At 36.1% G+C, this 21,884-nt stretch overlaps 1 protein-coding gene across 1 annotated transcript in view; it reads left to right on the forward strand.

The window, feature by feature from the left end:
* Nucleotides 1–21,031, forward strand: part of SLC2A13 (solute carrier family 2 (facilitated glucose transporter), member 13) — a gene marked incomplete at its 5' end in the record, with an annotated part of 319,608 nt that extends 298,577 nt beyond the window's left edge. Inside the window, 3 exons of the mRNA XM_008567144.1 lie at nucleotides 9,966–10,087; nucleotides 10,207–10,359; nucleotides 15,820–21,031. Coding sequence (XP_008565366.1) covers nucleotides 9,966–10,087; nucleotides 10,207–10,359; nucleotides 15,820–16,046 — 502 coding nt within the window. The remainder of the gene's footprint in view (nucleotides 1–9,965; nucleotides 10,088–10,206; nucleotides 10,360–15,819) is intronic.
* Between the last annotated feature and the right edge of the window lie 853 nt (nucleotides 21,032–21,884).

The following is a 21,884-nucleotide window of genomic DNA, read 5'->3' on the forward strand; positions in this document are numbered from 1 at the left end:
AAGATAAAAGACAAAAAAAAAAAAAAAAAAAATAAAGAAAATTTAAAAATTTTTAAAAATATTTGTAGTTTTATATTCCCTCCACTGCCAACTTTATGGCATTTTCCATGTTTCCAGGCAGTTTTTATGAGGAAGGCATGGCCAGGCTTGCTGTAGTTGTGAAGATTCAATGAGAAAAACAATGACATAGCATTTTCTGATGAAGTAACACAGTGGAAAAATTTTCCTATAGAGCAGTAGGGCTGAACCTTGAATGCTAATGTGGGTTCCTCTGACCTGGCAGATTCTTTACTGTACATTGACCACAAAACTTCAGTGATAAATCTGGAAAGAACTAGAGAGGCAACAGAGGGCCACATCCACTTGCTCGTGTCTTCGATTTTATATGCATTTGTTACATGCTTGCTTGCCAGCTTGGTACCAAAATGAAAGTAATTTAAGTTAAATCTAAATCTTCACTTTGACCAGTCTTCAACCATGACCAACTTTTCTGGTTTGGTACAGCTTACTCTATAATTTTTAATGGTTGCATTATTATTCTGTTGTTGTACTTTAGTTGTCTTAACAAACCTCCCATTGTAGAAGCTTTTATTGCTTTTAATTATTTGTCTATGTTAATCTTGGGATAAATAAAAGTATAGTGAAAAGTACATCGTTCAGTATGCAGTAGTCCCCCCTTATCCATGGCTTTGCTTTCTACAATTCAAGTTACCCATGGTCAACCACAGTCAAAATATTACATGGAAAATTCCAGAAATAAACAGTTCATACATTTAAATTCTGCACCATTCTGAGTAGTGTGATGAAATGTTACTCTGTCCTGCTCTGTCCTGCCTGGGATGAGAAGCATCCCTTTGTCCCGCATATCCATGCTATAGGTGCCATCCACTCATTAGTAGCTGTCCCAGTTATCACATTGAACAAACATAGTATTAAGGTTCAGTACTATCCTCAATTTCAGGCATCTGTCTTGGAATGTATCCCCTGAGGATAAGGGAGCACTACAATTTTCCCATTTAGATGATTTCCTAAGGATAAATTTTAGAAATGAGACCTTGGGTCAGGGGGTATGAATATTCTTATGTCCAAATTGCCAAATTTCTTTCTCAACAGAGATTATACCAATTTAAATTGTTACCAGAATTGATACTGTACCATTGTCACTGTATCCTCCTTAGCTTTAAATATTATTGTTTTCATTTGCTTGTCCACCCATATTCTGTCCATCTATTTTCCATACTTACAGTATATAAGCTAGCCAACATACTGATAAAGGGTTTAGATGCAATGATTTATATATAAATAAAACTTTATTACTTTAGGGAAAAATGGTTTTTAGCTCCAAACTTCTAATACTTTTGAAATTTACCCATCCAATTTGATTGTCTCAATAATTCTAAGGATCTTCTTTTTACCAGAAAATAACAGTAATTAACAGAAGACAGGAGATTTTTTTTTTCCAGCTTGCCTTTATATGACAATTCTCTGCAGGAAAATTACAAAACCAAAAACAGGGAAAAAAGGCTAGATAGTAGGAAATCATCCAAGGCCATGCTCTTCAACATGGTCTGCACTCTGCGAGGTAGGGACTCAAAATTTTCTAAAATTTTTCAACTACAGACGTGTTATTAAAGTTTAAATGCTATGTTGCCACCCTTGACATACATTTATTTCATTTTAGATTGTCAAGTAGGAATTATGCCTACCGAACAATAATTAAAAGTGCTTAAGTAATGAATCAAGTAGTAACTATAACTTTTCTTGGTTGCTTTGATGCGATGGCTTAAGTTGTTTGCAGCAAATTTACGTCACCCTAAGTCCTCTGATTGGCATTTTGCTTCTTTATTTCTCCTCACAATAGAGTGAAAATGTCCTTTCCTGGGAAGATATCCTATTATTTTCTAGGTACCTCTCTACCATCACTGTCAAACTGCAACTGTGTAATTAGATCATAAATTCCTATAGATAAAGAACTATTAGAGTTAACCCTCAGGGACATCCATTTTGCTTAGCAATCTTGTCCAGAGAAATCACAGTCCTGCATCAGGAACTGGGGATGAAATTGTGCTTTGCTCATGCTTCTCAGTAATGAACTAGCAGGTCAGCCCAGTAGAAGAATGGTAATTGTGTCACACAAACCAGAATAAGCCCTCCCCACCCTTTACCCAAATCCTAGATCTTTCATAAATTCTTTGGGGAAGGGTGCAAAAGTTCCATGGGTTTATCAATGATTAAGATTGGATAGATAAAATTTGAAGTTCTGCTTTTTAAATATAGGTTATGTGTCTTTTCTCCCACTCCCATATATAACCATGAAGCAGTTAAATAATTTCATCGTAGTGACTAACGGGGTGATACAAAAAGCATGTGCTGTGTAGGAGGCGAGGAATATATGTTACTCACGGTTAATTGGGGCAAGAGCACTTGTGTGTTTGCACTGCTTAGTTCCTTTGGTTATTTCTTTGGCTTAAAACTGTAGATATATGATGGAGAGGTAACACACACAAAAAAGCAGGAACAGCCCCACATATGAACTGGTTTGTGGGGTGGGTGTTGAGTGGGTGGGGGAGAAGTGTTCCACATCTAGAGAGAGCTGTTCATTTCTAGATGTGTTACTGAAGAAAATGCTGCGGATTCCATGACTGGAGCAGGGAACTGATCATTTATTTGATGTACATACCAGGTTTTAGTCTGGTCAATCTGCTGGTAAAGACTGGTTCTCTCATTCTGACAAAATGAAATCTATTTCCCCTGCTGGCATATGATCCTGCTGCTTTGTTCACCACAGTATGCTCTGCATAGCTTCCCATTATTGTAGCCATTTTCTGGTTTTGCTCTAGGATGTGGTGAGAAGGTGCCACATCAGAGAGCATGACTTTTTCTAATCCCAACCCACACACTGATGTCAAAGTATTTTTGTTCCTTCTCAGGAGCATTATGTTCTTCCGCCAGCAGTTGCTAAGCCAGGAAAGCATGAGGATATTTTGCAGTTACGTTTGGAATATATATTTTTAGTTTTTAGTTGGGATTTCTAGTGTTTATATTTTGAAGGTCAGGTATGATGTCACATTCTTAGTCATTAGCCATCTACGTATTGCAGAGTGTGTAACTCTGTCAAGTCAGCCTGCGGTGCTTTCTTAAAATCAGCATGAGGATGACAAGGAGTTACTCGGCCTTTTTTCCGTGCATAAATGTGCAGTGACTATTTATCTCTACATAGAGTACTATGGTAGAGATTGACTAAAAAAAATACAAAAATGACTATTCATTTGGTAAACACTTATAAATTCCTTTCCTTATACCAGGCAGTTATCACCTCATTTAATCTTTGTAACAACGCTATTAGGGACTCTTATTTTACAGGAAAATTGAGGCACAGAGAGGTTAAGTAACTTGCCCGTTGTTACACAGCTGGTAGGTAAGTAGCAGAGCTGAGCTACAAACACGTGCAGTCTGACTTTAGTCCCTGTGCTCTTAACCCTTGTGCTATGTCGTACTGCCTAGGATGAGATCCGGTTAAGAAGAAGAATATATTCAGATAGGAAAGTACAGAGTACTATGTGATAATGATGTAAATGAGGAAAATGAAAAGGACTTGAGAGAAAGAGAACATTTCTGACCGGTGAATGACTAGCATCTGTACTTGAGCGCTGAGGTAGATTTTGATGGTAGATATCAGGAGTGAGAGTTTACCTTCAGGCAGAGGACATAGCAGAGTAAAAGATGCTGGATCTGGAAAGTATGATCAGAAAATTAGTCCAGTTTCCTTAGAGAGGAGTACAAGATAAGGTAGGCTGCAGCCAAGTTTTGCTGGCCCCGTTTCATAGACAGTTGGGATAAGGAGATTGAAGGTTTTTGAGCAATGAGGTGGCTAGAACAATGCTATAGATAGAGAGTTTAACTTGGCGGGGTAGTAGTTTGAAAAAAAGAATGCTAGGAACAGGAAAAATAATTGGAGGCCTGTATTCATTTTCCATCGCAACACACATTTATTATATTGCAGGTCTGCGCATGAGTCCAGGCACAGCTTTGCCTGGTCCTCTGGTTTAGGGTCTCACAAGGCTACAGTCAAAGTGCGGACTGGAGCTGCAGTTAGACCCAAGGCTCAACTGGGGAAGGGTTCACTTATGTTAGCAGAATTCAGTGGCTTGTGCTTTTATACTGAGGACTTCAGTTTGTTGATGGCTGTCTACCAGAGACTGCCCTCAGTTCCTACCATGGGCCTCCCAACATAGGCATCCCACCACATGGCAGCTTGCTTCGCCCAAGCCAGCAACGGAGGGAGAGACTTCAGTGTACTCTTATGTACTGAATCACCTGTGTCCTGTCACCTTGGCCTTATTGTGTTGGTTAGAAGCAATTCACAAGTCACTCCCACACTCAAGAGGAAAGGACTATACAAAGGCATGACCAGCAGGAAACAGGGATCATGGGGAGCTAAAGTCTGTACAGAAGCAGGTGCGGTTGATGAGACAAACATCAGAGCTTGAATGGGAGTCGTGTTACTGTGAATAGAAACAAAATCAGATTCAAGAAATTATGTCTAGGAAATATGATGATTTCTTGCCTGTACCATGTGAAATTCTTTGTATACATTATCTCACATGAGCCTCAAAATATCTCTTTGAGGTAAAGTGCCAGGAAAATCTTCATTTCACAGATGAGGACGCAGCTTTGAGAAGTGAAACACCCATGTCTCCTACGTCCTAGCTTCACATCTGAGTGTCCCAGTCTAGATTTGAACGTAAGATATCAGCGGCAGAGCTCATAGTCTTAGCCACTCTGCTTTACTTGGACTTAAAAATCTAGAGAATCTAAGGAGAAATGGATAAGAAAACATTGAAGATGACTCCACGATTTTAAGCCATTTCAACTCAGGGAATGGTGATACTAACTAAAATAGAAATGTTATGAGGGGCACTAGAAAAGTAACACTCACTGTGCATACCCCACATGCCAGGCAGTACCTAAGCACTCAGTATACAGATGCACTGTGCTTATGGAGATGGGAACAGATAATTTTCTCAACTGCCCATAATATAGTCCTTTTCCCCTGTTTTACAGATTGGGAAACAGGACCATGCTAGTACCCACTAAACTCAAGTTCCATAAATGCAACAATGGTGGTTATTTTGTTCATAGCTGTTATCTCCAATGTCTGACACATAAAGAGTGCTCATTATATAAATTTTTGAATGAATGAACACAGTTAATAAGTGATAGGGTCACGATTTCAACTCGGAACAGCCCCACTCTGCCTCCTGGAGAAGACAGTGCATTCTATTGTAGCCATATTATGTTTGAGACCATGGCAGGGTATCTAGATGTTGATGTTCAGCCCATATCTAAATTCTGTCAGTGGAGCTTGAGAAAAAGGTCAAGGCTAGAATAAACTACCCATGTGGCGATTATGAAATCCTAAAATTATATAAGATGATTATGAGAGAGGGCTTAAACCCCAAAATATAATCATAGAGGATACCTATATTTAGATGTTGAGGAATAGGCATTTTTAAAAGCAATGAAGACATACAGGGCAAAAAGATAAAATGGAGATACAGATATAAAAACGAAGAGAGAAGAGAACAAAGGAGGATCATCTGCAATATCAACCGCTACAGAGTCATCGAGGAGCGTTAAGATTAAGACAACGTCACTGAATTTGAGGATTAGGAGATCATTGACGACTTTGGGTGAGCAGATTCAGGAAAAGAGAATCCAAGTAAGAGTTAGCTGGCATCTGGGAGGGTGGGGAGCTGGGTTGTGAAGGAAAGCGTGGGGAGTGAGGATGCAGAGCACCTGAATATAAACTTATTTGTAATTTCAGGAGAGCTAATAGTAGTAATACAAGAGGGGTTGAACATTTGAATAGGAGCGATCTCACGTGTTGTAGACAAAAGGGAAGGCTCAAGTAGGAAGAAACTAAAGATGGCAGGAAGAAAATAGGCCACTGATGGAGCATGACCTCAGAGGAGGCGGAGGGAGAGTGAGATGCGGGACCACCGTTATGAAGGGCAGTCCTTAGAAAGGGCGAGAGACATTCACCACTGGATGCAGGAGAAGAGCCTACCTCCAATTTTTTCCAAATAATTTTTTTTTCAAAAATTGAAAGAAAATATAGAAAAGTAGAGGTTGAGTAGAGAAAAATTAATGTTCAAATTGAAAGTCTCTAATTCTTTAAGAAGAATTTTTTTAAGAAGGAGGCAAGTTTACCTACTTAGAAAGCAGAGAAAGATTTCAGGACTAGAAGATAGAAGTATCGTATTTATTTTTTATTTAATTATTTTAACATTTACTTGTACATGTTTGTGGGGCACAGTGTGTTGTTTCAATAGATGTATATACCACACAATGATTTAGTTAGGGTAGATAGCATGGTTTTGTACCATTGTTTTGTCCACCACTTCTCTTTCCCCTCACTCTCAGCCCCTCCCAGCCTCTGGTAACCATTATTCTCTCTATTTCTATGAGAACCACTTTTTTTTTCTTTTTCTTTTCTTTTGTTTTGTTTTAGATTCCACATGTGAGTGAGATCATGTGGTATTTGTCTTTCTGAGCCAGGCTCACTAAATATTATGGTTTACAGTTCCATTCATGTTGCTGCAAATGATTTTTTTTTTTAATGTATACCTGAGTAGTATTCCATTCTATATACATACCATAGTTTTTTGTTTGTTTGTTTGTTTTATCTATTCACCTGCTGATCAACATTTAAGTTGATTCCATATCTTGGCTATTCCAAATAATGTTGCAATATATATGAGTACAGGTATTTTTTTGATGTATTGATTTCATTTCCTTTGGGTGTATATACCTGGTAGTGGGATGGCTGGGTCCTAAGGTAAATATACTTTTAGTTCTCTGAGGAACCTCATACTGTTTTCCACAATGGCTATACCAATTTACATTCCCACCAACAATGTAGGAGAGTTCCCTTTTCTCTGCATTTGTTATTTTCTGTCTTGTTGATAATAGCCATTCTAATTAGAGTGAGATGATATCTCATTGTGGTTATAATTTACATTTCCCTGATGATTGGTGATGTTGAGCATTTTTTCATGTGCCTGTTGGCCATTTATGTTTCTTTTGAGAAATGTCTGTTTAGGTCCTTTGCCCATTTTTTAATTGGATTTTTTGCTTTTTTTTGTTGTTGTTGTTGAATTGTTCAGGTTCCTTACATATTCTGGATATTAGCCTCTTGTCTAATATGTAATTTGTGAACACTTTTTCCCATTCTATAGGCTTTCTCTTCACTTTGTTGATTGATTCTGCTGTGCAGAACCTTCTTAGTTTGAAGTAATCCCATTCCTGTGTTTTTACTTTAGTTGCCTGTGCCTTTGTAGTCTTGTCCAAAAAAGTGCTTTTTTCAGGTAGCATTTCCCCTATGTTTTCTTCTAGTAGTTTCATAGTTTTGAGTCTTATATTTAGATCTGTAATACATTTTGAGTTTTTGTGTGTCATGGAGAGATAGGGGTCTAGTTTCTTTTTCTTTTATTTTTTTTTTTTTCCTTTTTGTCTTTTTTTTTACTGACCGGTAACGGGATCGCAACCCTCGGTGTCACGCCCATACCGGGGACCGGCAACAGGATCGCAACCCTTGGTGTTGCGCCTGCACCGCGCTCAGCCAGTGAGCGGGAACCGGTCTCCACATGGGATCCGAACCCTTGGCGGGAGTGCTGCAGCGCACTTCTCCAGTGCGCCACCAGGCTGGCTCTAGGGGTCTAGTTTCAGTCTTCTGCATGTGAATATACAGTTTTCCCAGCACCATTTATTGAAGAGGCTGTCCTTTCCCCATTCTACGTTTTTGGCAAAACGTAGAAAACGTAAAAAATCAGTTGGCTGCTGGCTACAAGTACATGGGTTTATTTCTGGGCTCTCTATTCTGCTCCATTGATCTATTCATCTGTTTTTAAGCCAGTACCATGCTGTTTTGGTTCCTATAGCTTTATAGTATATTTTGAAGTCAGGAAGTGTGATGTCTCCAACTCTGTTCAATAGTGCTTTAGCTATACAGGAGCTTTTGTGGTCCCATACAAATTTTAAGACCATTCTTTCTATTTCCATGAAGAATGTCATTGATGTTTTGGTAGGGATTGCATTAAATCTGTAGACTGCTTTGAGTAATATGGATATTTTGATAATGTTAATTTTTCCAACCCATGAACCAGAAATACCTTTCCATATATTTGTGTCCTCTTCAGTTTCTTTCACCACTGTTTTACAGTTCTCATTGTAGAAGTCTTTCACCTCTTTGTTTAAATTTACTCCTACGAATTTCATTTTTTTGGTAGCTATTGTGAATGGGATTACTTTCTTAATTTCTTGTTCAGCTAATGTGCTATTGGCATATAGGAAATCTACTGAATTTTGTGTGATTTTGTATCCTTTCCCTTTAATGAAATCATTTATCAGTTCTAGAAATTTTTTTGTTGGAGTCTTAAGGGTTTTCTATGTATCTGATCATATAATCTGCAAATAGGGATAGTTTGACTTCCTCCTTTCAATTTTGATGCCTTTTATTACTTTATCTTGCAGAATTACTTTGAGACAACAGTTGACAAAAGTTTACTGAATGCCTACTCTGAAATAAGTAGAGAATTCAGTAGAGAAGACATAAATAATAAAATAAAAACCGTTAGGAACCCAATTGAGATGAAATAGCATGAACTTTTAATAGAGCCCAACAGCATGGTTTCATAACTTTGATCAGCTTCTGAGAAGTGGTTATTGAAGAAAGTTAATGGTGCCACACAGGGTTGGGAACTGAGATGATGAGAATGGCAGACAAGCGTGGAGGAAGGATGGATTCTGCAGGCAAGTAAAGATAATATTAGCATGGTCTAAGCTGAGCAATGAGGTAAATGAATACTGAGTTTAGAACCTAAAGTTTGTGATTTGGGTATGACACAAATTATCATAAATGAGGAAATAAACAAAGTGTTTATGATCAGAAAAATAATGTTCAAAGTTTGAGGTCTTGAAGTAAAGTATTTCCAAATTGAGCAAAGTATAAAGTGCTGTTTCTGCAACTTTGGAGATTAAATAAGGAATTATGAGATCAATGTATTAGATGGACCAGAAGTAAAAATAAATAAATGTGGCAAGGGATGAGAGGGGGTAGAAAAGCCAACAGACCAGGCACCCAAATCATCAAGACAAGTAGGGTGTTATGATGAGTTCATAAACAGAGGAACAACAGGGCCTGGATGTCAAGGTTCAAAGATACAGGTTGGCAGAGGCAAAATGATAGTCTAAATTAACAATAGGGGATAAGAATGTTTTTGAGGCTGGTAGAATCTCCAGGGACAATTAAGGTAAAGATATTGGAATCTCAGCTTCATAATCAATCTAAACCATAGGACACTTTGGTTCACTATAGAACAGGAGGTCGGTCATCAGGGAGTAACTGATAGAGAAGTAAGCAAGGACGCAGAGCAGGAAGGGAGGAGGTTATTTGGAATCACATATAATCGCTGTTCCCTGTCCTATTTGCTTCTCTCATCTACCCTATTACCCTTTAACAGGTGACCCTTCTGATCCTTAAAATAGCCTATACAGTATTATCCCCATTCTACAGATGAAAAAAATCTAGTTGCAAAATTTGCATCTTGTCCTTACTGCAATTCCAAGGTCTTTCCACCACAACACACTGATGGTCAGTGGTCTTGAAAGTGTTACTCACCCTCCAAGGACTGATCAGAAATCATGTCTAGTTTATGTGAAATGGGTACAAAACAGTATATTTCTTTTTGTTTTTCTTGAATTATACTTACTTCTAAGAAAGTTCTATGGGAGCTTACATATGCAATACTCTATATTTGATTCTTTTTTTTTTTTCATGAAAAATATTGTGGACCCTTTTTCTGAAGGCATTAAGAAATTTTTTAATATATCCAATATGGTCACATTGAATCTGCACCTATACCCTAAAATAATGTTAATATTTATATTGCATTATTTTTCAGGTGTGAAAATGAAACCAAGTTCAAAACAGAAGAAGTATTTTGGGCTTACAATTTCTGCCCTACTCCGTACTCCTGGACTGCACTTCTGGGCCTTATTTTATATCTTGTTTTCTTTGCACCTGGTAAACAAAGTTTTTGTTGTTATTGTTGTTGTGTTGTCTCTTTTTAGGAGAGACAAGCTACTATTTTTCAAATTCCTTACATGCTATTTCACTGAAGATTTTAATTTTTTATTTCTGAGGAATGGGACCAATGCCTTGGACTGTGAATTCTGAGATATATCCCCTTTGGGCAAGAAGTACAGGAAATGCATGTTCATCTGGAATAAACTGGATTTTCAATGTTCTGGTATCATTGACATTTTTACACACAGCAGAGTATCTTACATACTATGGTAAGAGAATATTTTCCAACAGTTTCATTTTTCTTTTTCTTGCACTATTTTTAGATACACTGTTTAATCATTTGTAATTTAAAAACTCCATAGTTATATTTTTGCTGTCATAAATATCTCCATATGGCTTTCTTGTTCCCCAAAGCCTTGGGAATGTATGTGGAAGAGGAAGTCTCCTTTCCTAAACAGCACTGCTTCTTGCCCCTCAGTGCTGATGGCTGTCGACCACCCGATCTCCCAACCCATAGATCTCCCAGCTGCTTCTCCAGTTGGAAATCTTCACAACGTAGCTTTTAGTTTAACAAAGAAACATAAACAACAGAAAATGGTAGAAAGATGTAGGCAGGGAGTCTAAGGCCAATGAGATGTCCTGTGACAGGGACAGAGTCGAGTCCTAAGGCAGCAGCATCCGTTTAGGGCTGAAAGCGTACCCTGAAGTGCTGCCCTCTTGCCTTCCCTCTCTCATCACTGCTGTTCAGGCCAGGGTGTGTGCGTTTCATTGTCCTCTGAATGAAACCACTTCCAAAAGTGTAAACGTGACAAAGGTGTTCAAGGGAAGATATGTGGACACCATAATCTATAGGAAACGATATTGGGAAGTGGCTTATTAGGAAAATACTTTGGGAAGCTACTTAAGATCCATTTTTACTAAAGTGAAAAGACTTTATTTTTCCTTTTAGTAGTAGTAGGATTTCTGCATTGTCCACATGACTTTCTAGGTTGTGATAGAATCTAAATGATGAAATGTGTGGTTTCGTTCTGATTTCCCCATAAGCCTCTGCAGTGTATGTGGCATGCCTACTATTCAGACCATTCTTCCAGAAGACCTTCTCGTATTCCATCCCTCACCCCACCTCATGCCATGCTCTGAGCACTTATAACTCCTTTTTCCAAGAAGAGGTTTATTTGTCTGTCCTGCACCCCTACTATTAGACCATAAATCCCTCGAGTGCCATACCTATGCCTCATTCACCCTCATATTCCTGATTTCTTCCAGGGCCTCCTATTTCACCTGATAAGCACTCAAAAGTGTTTGTCAAATGAATAAATACATGGATGGATTTTGTAGATGAATAATGAATATGAGGAAATATAAAAATCTATTTCCCCTCTCTTCTGAAATGCTGAATTTGTATTTGCTTTTAGTTAATACTATTTATCTAATGCTTTTATTATCTTTATAAAACTCTTCTCTCTCCCAGACAGCACTTAGAACATTTAGGAATATTTATTTTCCTGGAAAGGAAATGCACTGGCATTTTAAACTGGATATATATTTAGTATATACAGTTTTATCCCATTTGGCAATTAAAATTTTTTACATAAATTCATGAACTTACCTTCATGACATAAATATGAGCACAATAAATATTTACTCATATTTGCTGATTCCTGAGAATGCTTAAATATTTGAAGACCAAAATATATACTAACATCCTGAGAAAGCAAAGTCATAGACCAAGTAATAAAAGTCTACACGGTAATACTTTTGATAGCAAAGCTCCTCTTGATTTTTATACTGCCAGAAAACATGAAGCAACAGAAGTGTAATCAAAATAGGGCATAAGTAGGCTTCTTTCAAAAACAGCCAGTTAGAAGCTTTTTGCTTTGCGTTAAGCATTTCTCATGTCAGCACACTGGTCCATTTTGTCTACTACTCTCTAGTAGTGGAAAAATTTCAATTCATGTTTTTTTCTCCCTTTCTTGTGTGAAATTTTAGTCTACATGTTACTGACTTATGAAGCTATGCATTTGCTTTCCTAATTTAACAAATATACATACTAATGGTGTATTTCTCTAGAAACTTTCTTGTCTTTTGTTTCCTCCCTTTTTTATTGTTTTATAAGATCTCAAATTTTGATTCCCTCCTAAATCATATTGTGCAGACAGGTCTACCTTGTACCCCATTTAATAATATTTATTACTAAAAACTACCATTAAAATATCACCAATATACCATTTTATATATAGCATGTGCAGCTAAATAGATCCCCTAGAGAGCATTATATCAATGTTTCCGTGTTGAGGTCCTGAAATCCAATCAGACATGGTCACTTATTCCTCAGTTTGTATAATTCAATTAAATATTTGTTTTAATCTGGAACTTAATATAGGAATCTGATAAGATGTACTTCCTTTGGAATAAAACTGAGGAATGTCTCTGCTCTTTAACAATACTGACAGTTTCGTTACAGACATTTTTTTTCCATTTTTATTCCAAGAGGAAATAATTGAGAAGGTGAGTTACATTACTGATTTGAGCAGAGCAGGTCACAGCCTCCCAGACCTGGCCACTCAGCTGTGGCCTAACCACAGGTCTCACCAGCAGAACCCACACTTCGTAAGCAGTTTTGGCATTTATTTGCCTGCTTTGGATTCCTCAAATTTTATGAAAGGGCTTTGTATTTTAATAGAATTTCCTTGAATTATTCAGCTTTGGGAATCTGGGTCACAAGCAATAATGTGTATCATTTTTAAGAATCTTCCTAATCCACCTAATTGTTTTGAACTATAGGAGTTTAGCACTGACAGATTTGATTCGTCACTTCAAATTATGCCACTGTTCCCAAGTTTTGTGAAAGATGATGATAAAAATAAAATACATCATATTTTATAAAGCCAAACTGGGTTTGCTCTATTACAGAGTTTGTAGCTCAGCAGCCTGGTGTAATGTTTTACCATCTGCACTTATTTTTCTGTATCATCATCATGATTACCATCTTTTCTTGTCCCTCCCCGCTAAACATTCCATTTCTGTTTCTACTTCCACAATTTTGCTTATCTGTACTCAGAACACAGGACTTCACCTTCTTTCATTTTTTGGTCAAAATTCCCACATTCTCCAAGAGCTGACTTGTCAGTATCACCCTTTTCATGAAAACGTTCTCAATTAATTAGTCCTACTAATCTTGGTCTATCTGTAATAGCAACTCTTCTTCCCTATTCATTTAGTAGACTTGAATAATGTGGGCTATCATTTTTCTGAGCAAGTAACATCCAAAATTCTAAAGGTCATGCAACAATTCTTTATAATTTGGCAAAGGAAGAATTATTTTCCCATTACGCAGATCAAAAGATCAAGTTCAAGAGAACTTAAGAAACTTTGCCCAAAGATTCAGCCTGGGTCATGTGAGTTTCAGAACCACATTCTTCACAGAGCCATGGAGCCTTCCTTTCACGCCAACACCCAGCCTTGCATCCCAGATGACCTAGTATTGTTTTCTGATTATTTCCATTAAAAAGAGAGAGAGAGAGCTTGTAGTAAGTCTTTAATGAGAACCAAACTGAAAAAAAGGAACTTTATATTTGTAAATGGAGTTGAATTTTTCTTAAACAAAGAGAATTGGATTTATTTAAGTCCAGCCCCTTAAAGAGGTGTATAGCTCTGACTACTTAATCTAACAAATTATATCTTGATTTAGTTAACCCTTTCATGTTTTTTCTAATATCTTATAATTTACTTCTGTTTCCGTTCTATTTTCTCATGGCTCCTCATTCCACAGAGCAGATTCTTTGGGGTGGCTAATTCAGCAGCATTTTTCCTCCATAGTTTTCCATGAGCATCCCCAAGACATGTTTGTATAGATAATCTGGAAATGGTTACTTATTAAGAAAGTAGCCTATTAATATGTCTCTCCCTTACCATGATGATTCAGGAAAATTGAGAAATATTGTTCAGTTCTTTCATTTCTATGCTTATTCAGCTTAAAGTTTGACTTTAAAATAAGCCTTTACGTTGTCTCATTTAGTCCTTTATTACTGATCTGCTGCCCAGAATATTCCATCCGGCAGTCAACAAGAGCACATTCATTCTCTAGACCCTCCCCAATGTGTCAAGCACTGCACTAGACATTGGGAACCCCAAAACAAACAAGCCATGGACCCTGCCCTCAAGGAGACTACTTTTGCCACTAAAATAGAAGAGCAGATCTCCCTCTCAAGCATCTCTTAACCATCTTTCCTATACCTGCTCCTGATTTGGGCTGTACCAGTTACAGAATTTTTAAACTGCCAGCACTTAAATATGAGCTGAAAAACTGTTTATTTTACTTACTGAGGAAACTAAGGCCCAGAGAGGTTAGATGAGTAATTAGAAGTCACATAGCCAAGACAGAAACCCAGCTCTTCCCCCTCCCAATCTCATATCCTTTCTCTAGCCACTTATCACATTAGTTTTTCATCTTCCTTCCCCCATCTCACATACAAGATGGTCTAAACTGAAGGTCTAAAATAAGCCAGGGACTACATTAGAGATCTTGTCTACCATCAAAAGCAAAACTATAAGTTCTAGTATTTAAATTGGGAATTAGATTATAAAGGAAAGCCATCTTGGAAATATGTAGAGAATACAAACAAGTCACACATTGATGTATCTCATCCGTCTAGGCTTGCTGGAAACACGATCAGGTCATATTTATGTCTTTGTAGCTGTGCCTCATTGACACGCATAATCCTACAGCAAAACAAAATTCTCTGACCTCATGGATCTTATATTCTAGTGGAAGGAAACAAAACAAATTGGTAAATTTTACATTATGTCAGATGACAGTAACTGCTATCAAGAAAAAAATGGACTATAGGGGTCTAAGAGTAAGGAACAAGGAGACCAGTTAGGAAACTGTTGCGAGGACAGCTCTTACACAACAGATGGCTGTGGAAAGTGGTGAGAAGTGCCCATCTTTGGGTTATATTTTGAAGGTAGATCCAGGATTTTCTAAGATTGAATGTTGGGTGTAAGAGTAAGAGAAAAGTCCAGGATGACTATCAGACTGTGGGCATGAGAAACTGGAAGGATGGAGTTTACATGTACTCCACTGAGGCATTAATTCAGCAATATCATCATTGTACTTGGTTCTGGAAATCCAAGAAGAGTAAGAAAGAAATTTCTCCTGATTTCAAAGTGTCTGCAGTCTAGTAGACAAGACAGACGTATACATGCACATAAATATAATGCTTCTTGGTTATTATGACAGGGATGTCAAGAAAGTGCTGTGAAAGCACACAGGAGAAAGTAACTCCCTCTAGCTAGAGAAGTGAGAAAACCCTTTGAAGCAGAACTGACATCTGAGCCCGGTCTCTATTCTTCTTGAGTTTGGCATGACCTGAGTTGAATTTCTAAACTTGAGTTTAGAAAGATAACTTTGTCCTTGACCACGGCCCCCTCCTTCCTTCTTCTGCCACCCTATCCCCCTCCTCTTTCCCCCCACCCCCCCACAACTGCTCCACAACATCTTAGAATGTAAAAAATATATATTTTAAAATAAATACAAAAAAAAAGATAAACTGTTAAATTCACAGGGTTAGAACAATTAGAGTAAACCAGGCTGGCAGTAATTTTTTAGTCCCATTTTATACCATGGTTATACATGATTCACCAGAAGAAAAGTCAAAATGAAGTACTCCTTCCAGCTTAAGTACATATATACCCTCATGTACTATGTATGTTATTTTCCATTGCAGGCGCCTTCTTCCTCTATGCCGGCTTTGCTGCTGTGGGACTCCTTTTCATCTACGGCTGTCTTCCCGAGACCAAAGGGAAAAAGTTAGAGGAAATTGAATCACTCTTTGACAACAGGCTTTGTACATGTGGCACTTCAGATTCTGATGATGGGAGATATATCGAATATATTCGGGTGAAGGGAAGTAACTATCATCTTTCTGACAATGATGCTTCTGATGTGGAATAATGTTCAGCTGCTGATATATTTAGTTATTTAAACAAACTTGGGGGAGAAGAACCGTGATTGGTGACCTCACTGCCCTGCTTCTAATCTGGTTCTTTCTACAGTCTAGTTTTGAGTGACTTCATAATCTTGAATACTTGATTAGGAGGAAGATACAACCGTGATGACATTTTTCTTTCACAAGCAGAAATGTAAAAACAAAAATATTTACAGAGATTTTAATCTAATAATTCTTGAACACGTGTGTAATTCCTTCCTGAGATAGTCTAAAATGAACATTGTACCCAGTGACTTCAGTGATACCCTTTTCCCCTAAGACCATATAATAATTATTAGTGGCAATAGAGTCAGTGCTAATCTAACCAAATTAATATGTATGATATATTTATAAAGGACTCTGGGAGATGGTCCAAAGGTGTTTATGTCCAAACATGGCCTGTTGGCCCTAAATTTTCCTAAGGAGTAGTGGCTTTTCTGTGATCAGCTGTTAGCAAGTAAATTCCATTTAAGCTTTCATCAACAAATTCAAAAGTACCTCCTACAAGGGCACATCTGTCCTTTTCTCCTTTGGATTCCACATTTTGGTTTCTCTCTTCAATTCAGACAATGGGAATTCTTCAGAGACTGATTCTGCACAGGATCTTTTTGAACATTATAAAAAGCAGGTCTTTCAAGAGTTATTTTTCATATATGTTTTTTGCATCAGTGATAAGTATATATTTACATGGATACGATAGCAAGTTTTGATAAGTATATTTTATTGTCAGAATGTAAAAAGAAAATTTTTAGGGATCCCTGATTGGTTAGTCACTTAGGTATGCAATTGTAAATGAAAAATAGTGCTGGAACTTTATTTCAGGGTCAGTTTTTGTTCGTGCCCAAATCATCACACTTTCACTCATTGACTCTGGAGTCCTACTATTTTCTGCCTTCATTTGTGTTATATAAATAGCTGCTAGCAGACTATTTTCCCCTTTCTTTTAATCAAACAATAATTTTTGAAATAAAGAGAGGAAGGAAATCAGTGGCAGAAATAATTCTGCTGTTATTGATGTTGGTTTAATTAAAATAGTGGGACTTACTTTTTCTTAACTTTTTACTAATTCTTCCTAAAGGAATTGTCACATTTTATTACTTAATTGTACTTGTCTTTTTTTTTTTTTTTTACTGTAAGAGCATAAACTAGTTTTTATTTTGCACACCTTTCCTTCTTTTCCCTCACAGCTTACAAAAATTACATAAATTTGTCTGTGTGTTCTTTTTTTCTCATGCTTGGCTTGGATTTTTTTCCTCCTTGTCTAAAATTTGAGATTTTCTATTGGAACAGGTGAGTGCTTCTAATATAGCACGTGTCTATAAGAAATGTTGACTTATTACATTTCTGCAATGTGTTTCCAAAGTGATCATTGGCTTTTATGTTTATTCATCACTGAACTCTTAATTTTTCCTCTTCTATTGAGAACTATGTAGTATATATGAAATTACTCACTCACAAAATTACTTGCTAATTCCAGTAAGAATATGAGTGAATCTTCTGTGGCTGGTTAGAAATGCACCGGTTTGATCCATTTTAGTATGGCCCTAAACCACTAATAAAGTACTATATTAGGAGTGAGAAGGTGGCTATCTCCAAATCAATTTCTGCCAGTCTCCAAGATGTTTTATTATTCTTTTAAAGTCTGGCTTGTTCCTCTCACAATTACCAAGCTGAGAATATAGCCAAGGAAGTCCATTCTCTAAGTCACCAGAGGTACAATATGTGCTTAACCAGTCACTTTAGTGCCCTAAAAATCCTTCAACCAAAAAACATTCTCCCTTTGATCATTTCATATAATAAAAAAAATTTAATATTTTAGAGTTTTTTCCTTGAATTAGGTGCTTAGACAATGATTCTAAAGGGACAGTAATATTGACTTTCCCCAGAAAAGCAGATATGATTTAGTAGAGAAAATTATTGTTTTATTGATATTTCTTATCCAATAAGAAATTTCTTATCTAAGTAATATTTTACACAGGTAAAGTGAAGTGGAAAATGAGCTACTGTGTGGTACAATCAGAATATGATGGAAAGAAAATATATTTAGACAAATAAAGTGCTCTCTTTAATAATTTATTTTTTGATTTATCCAAATAATTGCTTCAATTCTTTATTGTATACATAGCCTTAACTATATACTTATATACTCAGAGGAGCTGATGCACAGTAACTTTATTAAAGAAGCACCAGACTCTTATTATTTTCTAAAACAAAACATGGCCTTTTCTCTGACATAAGAAAATGATGTTTTCAACTTTATATCCATAAATGCACAAACAGGGAAAATTAGCCACAGTTCACTCCCCTGTTCCCCTCAACCCCTTCTTTAAAAGGACTATTTGTTATTTATATAGTGATAAAGATAACATTCCATGTCTTTTAAGTACAAGACAGAGAGTCACAGATTAAGATTTATAACTTTTTAAAAACAAATAACTACTTGAAAAGGAACCTTATATGATAAGGGTATTATTTTTAGATTTGGTGAACATTTATAGTATATTAAAAATTAAATGTTTGAATTTTTCAAGTTTTTTTAAATTACGCACCTTTTAGGTTCTCAGCGTCTTTGGGTGCCACTACCAAGTTGAAAACATTCCATTTGAAATATCATCAAATGTATATTTTGTAGGACAATTTATATATGGCATGAGTTGACCTACCATATTAAAACAAACACAGATTAAGCATCATGCTTTCAACTGAAATTATAGGTTTCCTTCTAAACATGCTGCAAATTCAATAGAAGTATGTTTTATGAAAATATGGTTAAGAAGGTCCTAATCCCTACTGAGGCTTAGCCAGATGGCTGATCTGCACTAGAAAGAGAGTATATTAGTTCATCTGCATATAAACACATAGGGCTGAACGTGATGTCAAAAAGATTTGGTGTTAATATTTTTCTTCAGTGTAAACATTCTAGTTTTGATTGTTGCACCTTAGTAAGTCATTACTCAAAACATGATTATTTTTAATGTATATGTAGAAGATCTAAATTGAAACTAGATTTAGTTCACTAGGTGACTCCCTCCCCAAATAAAAGGCAGTGTTTCTGCTTGAACTTTTGTTACCAGCCATATGCAGTGGTCAGTTCCCTGACAGAAAATGCTGAGATGAGAATAATGCTACCAAGTGATTTTTCATAATTGAATTTTACCACTGAACCAGATTTTAATACATAAGAATCTAAATATTATTTAAGTTATTCACTCTTAACTGGGAAATAAAACAAGGAATTTATTTTCAATATCTGTTATACGGGGGAGATATCAGAAATATATGTTGACAGCATATCCTTTTGCTTTTAAATAGCAAAGTAAAATTGAAAATGTGTTATAATCCATAGAACCTGGGGGGAGGGGAGTGTAAGGATATTTTAGAAATCCCAATCCACATGTTATCTAAGAAAGTCTCACAATTTAATGACACTAATATAGTTCATAAATACATAATACAAGTGGGGAGAGTTGGAGTATTATTTTTTATTATCACAATAATTAAGAATAAAATTAATGAGATGTTTTATTAGATTTTTTTTTTTTTTTACCATTTTTCATGTTATAAAACATCAAATTATACTAAGTACCTAACAACTGACTTTTATTCAGTTGTGGTGACGTTTTTTCAATTACCAAATGCAGACCTTTTCACTAACTAGGAATAATAGAACTAGATGACATACTCGGCCAGGAGCAGAAAATTCATAATAGGTAGTTTAGAGCAAAATCTATTAAATTGTGGGTAAAATTTACAGCTCATATGTAGCTGCTGATTATAAAAAGACACAGAATAGTTCTCTGGATTAATTTTAATGTCTTGTTTTCTGTCTCTTTCTATTAATTTTCGTAGCCTCATGTACAATAATGTTAAAAGCTAACTTGATGAAGTGGTTCAGGTTATAGCAGTGTATAAATTGTCAGTACATTTAGTTCTTGTAGGTGAGCAATATTGCTGCTATTTTCTAGAAATAGCAATCATTTTTAAATGCCAGCCAGCTAACTGCTACCAACTCTTTTTTGTATATTGTCTCTTTAGAGAAAGAAATTTTTGTGTGCCAGTAATCATCAGAGAGCAGTTTTGTAAGTGTTGATGTTTAGAAGTACATGCAAGTATTTTATCAACATAATTTGCTTGTGTGTATAAAATATAATTCCTTTATATGTATTAAGTACAGTCCATTGTACTTGATTAATTCGGTCAATGGAATTTTAAATACTTTCATTTGGCAGTAATAATCAGAATTCTATTTTAGATGGTTATGTTTATGTGTTTGATTTTGTCATATCAGTATAAATGAGAAAAATAAATGGACCATGCAGCTAACCAGTACTTAAAATTAAAAACCAATATTTTGCAAAGTTTAAGCATTTTAGCAAATTTAACATCATTCCATCTCATTTAAAGTTTAAAAAAGATGAGATTTAACTCTAGCCAAAGTAGAAATTTATATTCTACATGTCCAAACTGTTTCCTAGCAGCTTTTGGACTCGATGTTATAGTTATCTTCTATTTGTAATCAATGTTCAAATTTCTATTTAGAAGCTCTAATGTATATCTAGATTAAATCAAAACACTATTTTATGCTTCTAAAATATATGTATTTCAAACTGTATATTTTAATTTCTGAGTGCATGTTATATAGTGTTTAATACTTTACATGTCTTGGTGAACTCAATATAAATATTTATTCTCACATGTGACATATGGGATATCTCTTAATTATGAATATGGACCATTTCCTTCAGAGTCATCCTAGCCTATGCTGTATCAAGAGTATTGTATATTTTATGGAGATTTAGTGATATACATGTAAATGTTTTTTAAGTTATTTTATTGAAGTTCAATCTTTACATAAAATTATAATCTTTTTTTTAAAAAAAAGTGTCAGTGCCAGAACTGTAAATGAAGATAATCAAATAAAAGTTACAATAATTCATTACTTCATTCCTTATTTCTTTTCCTTGCATTTTATTTTCTCTGATTCTCTTCCTTGAATTTTAGGATCTAGATTACACAGTTAAAGCGCATCTACAAAGACAGTCTACCTCTATATATTCATGTAATCCTATTCATTTTAGTGATATTATACTTTTTTTGATCATGGATAAACTCAATTATATTTTAAAATATTTTAATACCTAAAAATTGTTCAAAGGAATTATTCTAAATGGTAAATATAAAACTTTGAAATGTGGTGCTTACGGGCCGGCCCAGTGGCGCACTGCTACAGTGCGCTGCTTGGGAAGTGCGGCGGCGCTCCCGTCAAGGGTTCGGATCCCACATACAGACCGGTTCCCGCTCACTGGCTGAGCGAGGTGCGGGCGCAGCACCGAGGGTTGCGATCCTGTTGCCGGTCCTGGTCCGGTACGGGCGCGACACTGAGGGTTGCGATCCGTTGCCGGACACGAAAAAAGACAAAAAGGAAAAAAAAAAAAAAAAAGAATGAAATATGGTGCTTAGAAATCCTTGAAATATTATCTATGGTTGTTGTCAGAACCAGGTTTTGATATGAACCATTAAGTAGAGTTGTCAAAAATTATTTTTGGTTGTTGCTCTGTAAGTGAAAAACAAAATACCTGCTGGATGGCCAGATGACAGTTTCTTTTACAATGCTCTTGCTGTCCATTGCCGTTCTACCCCAACCATAGCTTTTATTAGCAAACACACAATTGTTTGATGTGGTCAGTTAAACTTGTCTCCATAGTTCGGTGTTCCTCATCCTGAGCTGACTGTGCAAACAGCTCAAGGCGATCCTCTGAAGATTTCTCTACCCTACTACTGTCGGTCATTCAGAGATTTACAGT

Source organism: Galeopterus variegatus, unplaced genomic scaffold (assembly GCF_000696425.1).
Source record: "Galeopterus variegatus unplaced genomic scaffold, G_variegatus-3.0.2 Scaffold297, whole genome shotgun sequence".
NCBI classification, from domain to species: Eukaryota; Metazoa; Chordata; class Mammalia; order Dermoptera; family Cynocephalidae; genus Galeopterus; species Galeopterus variegatus.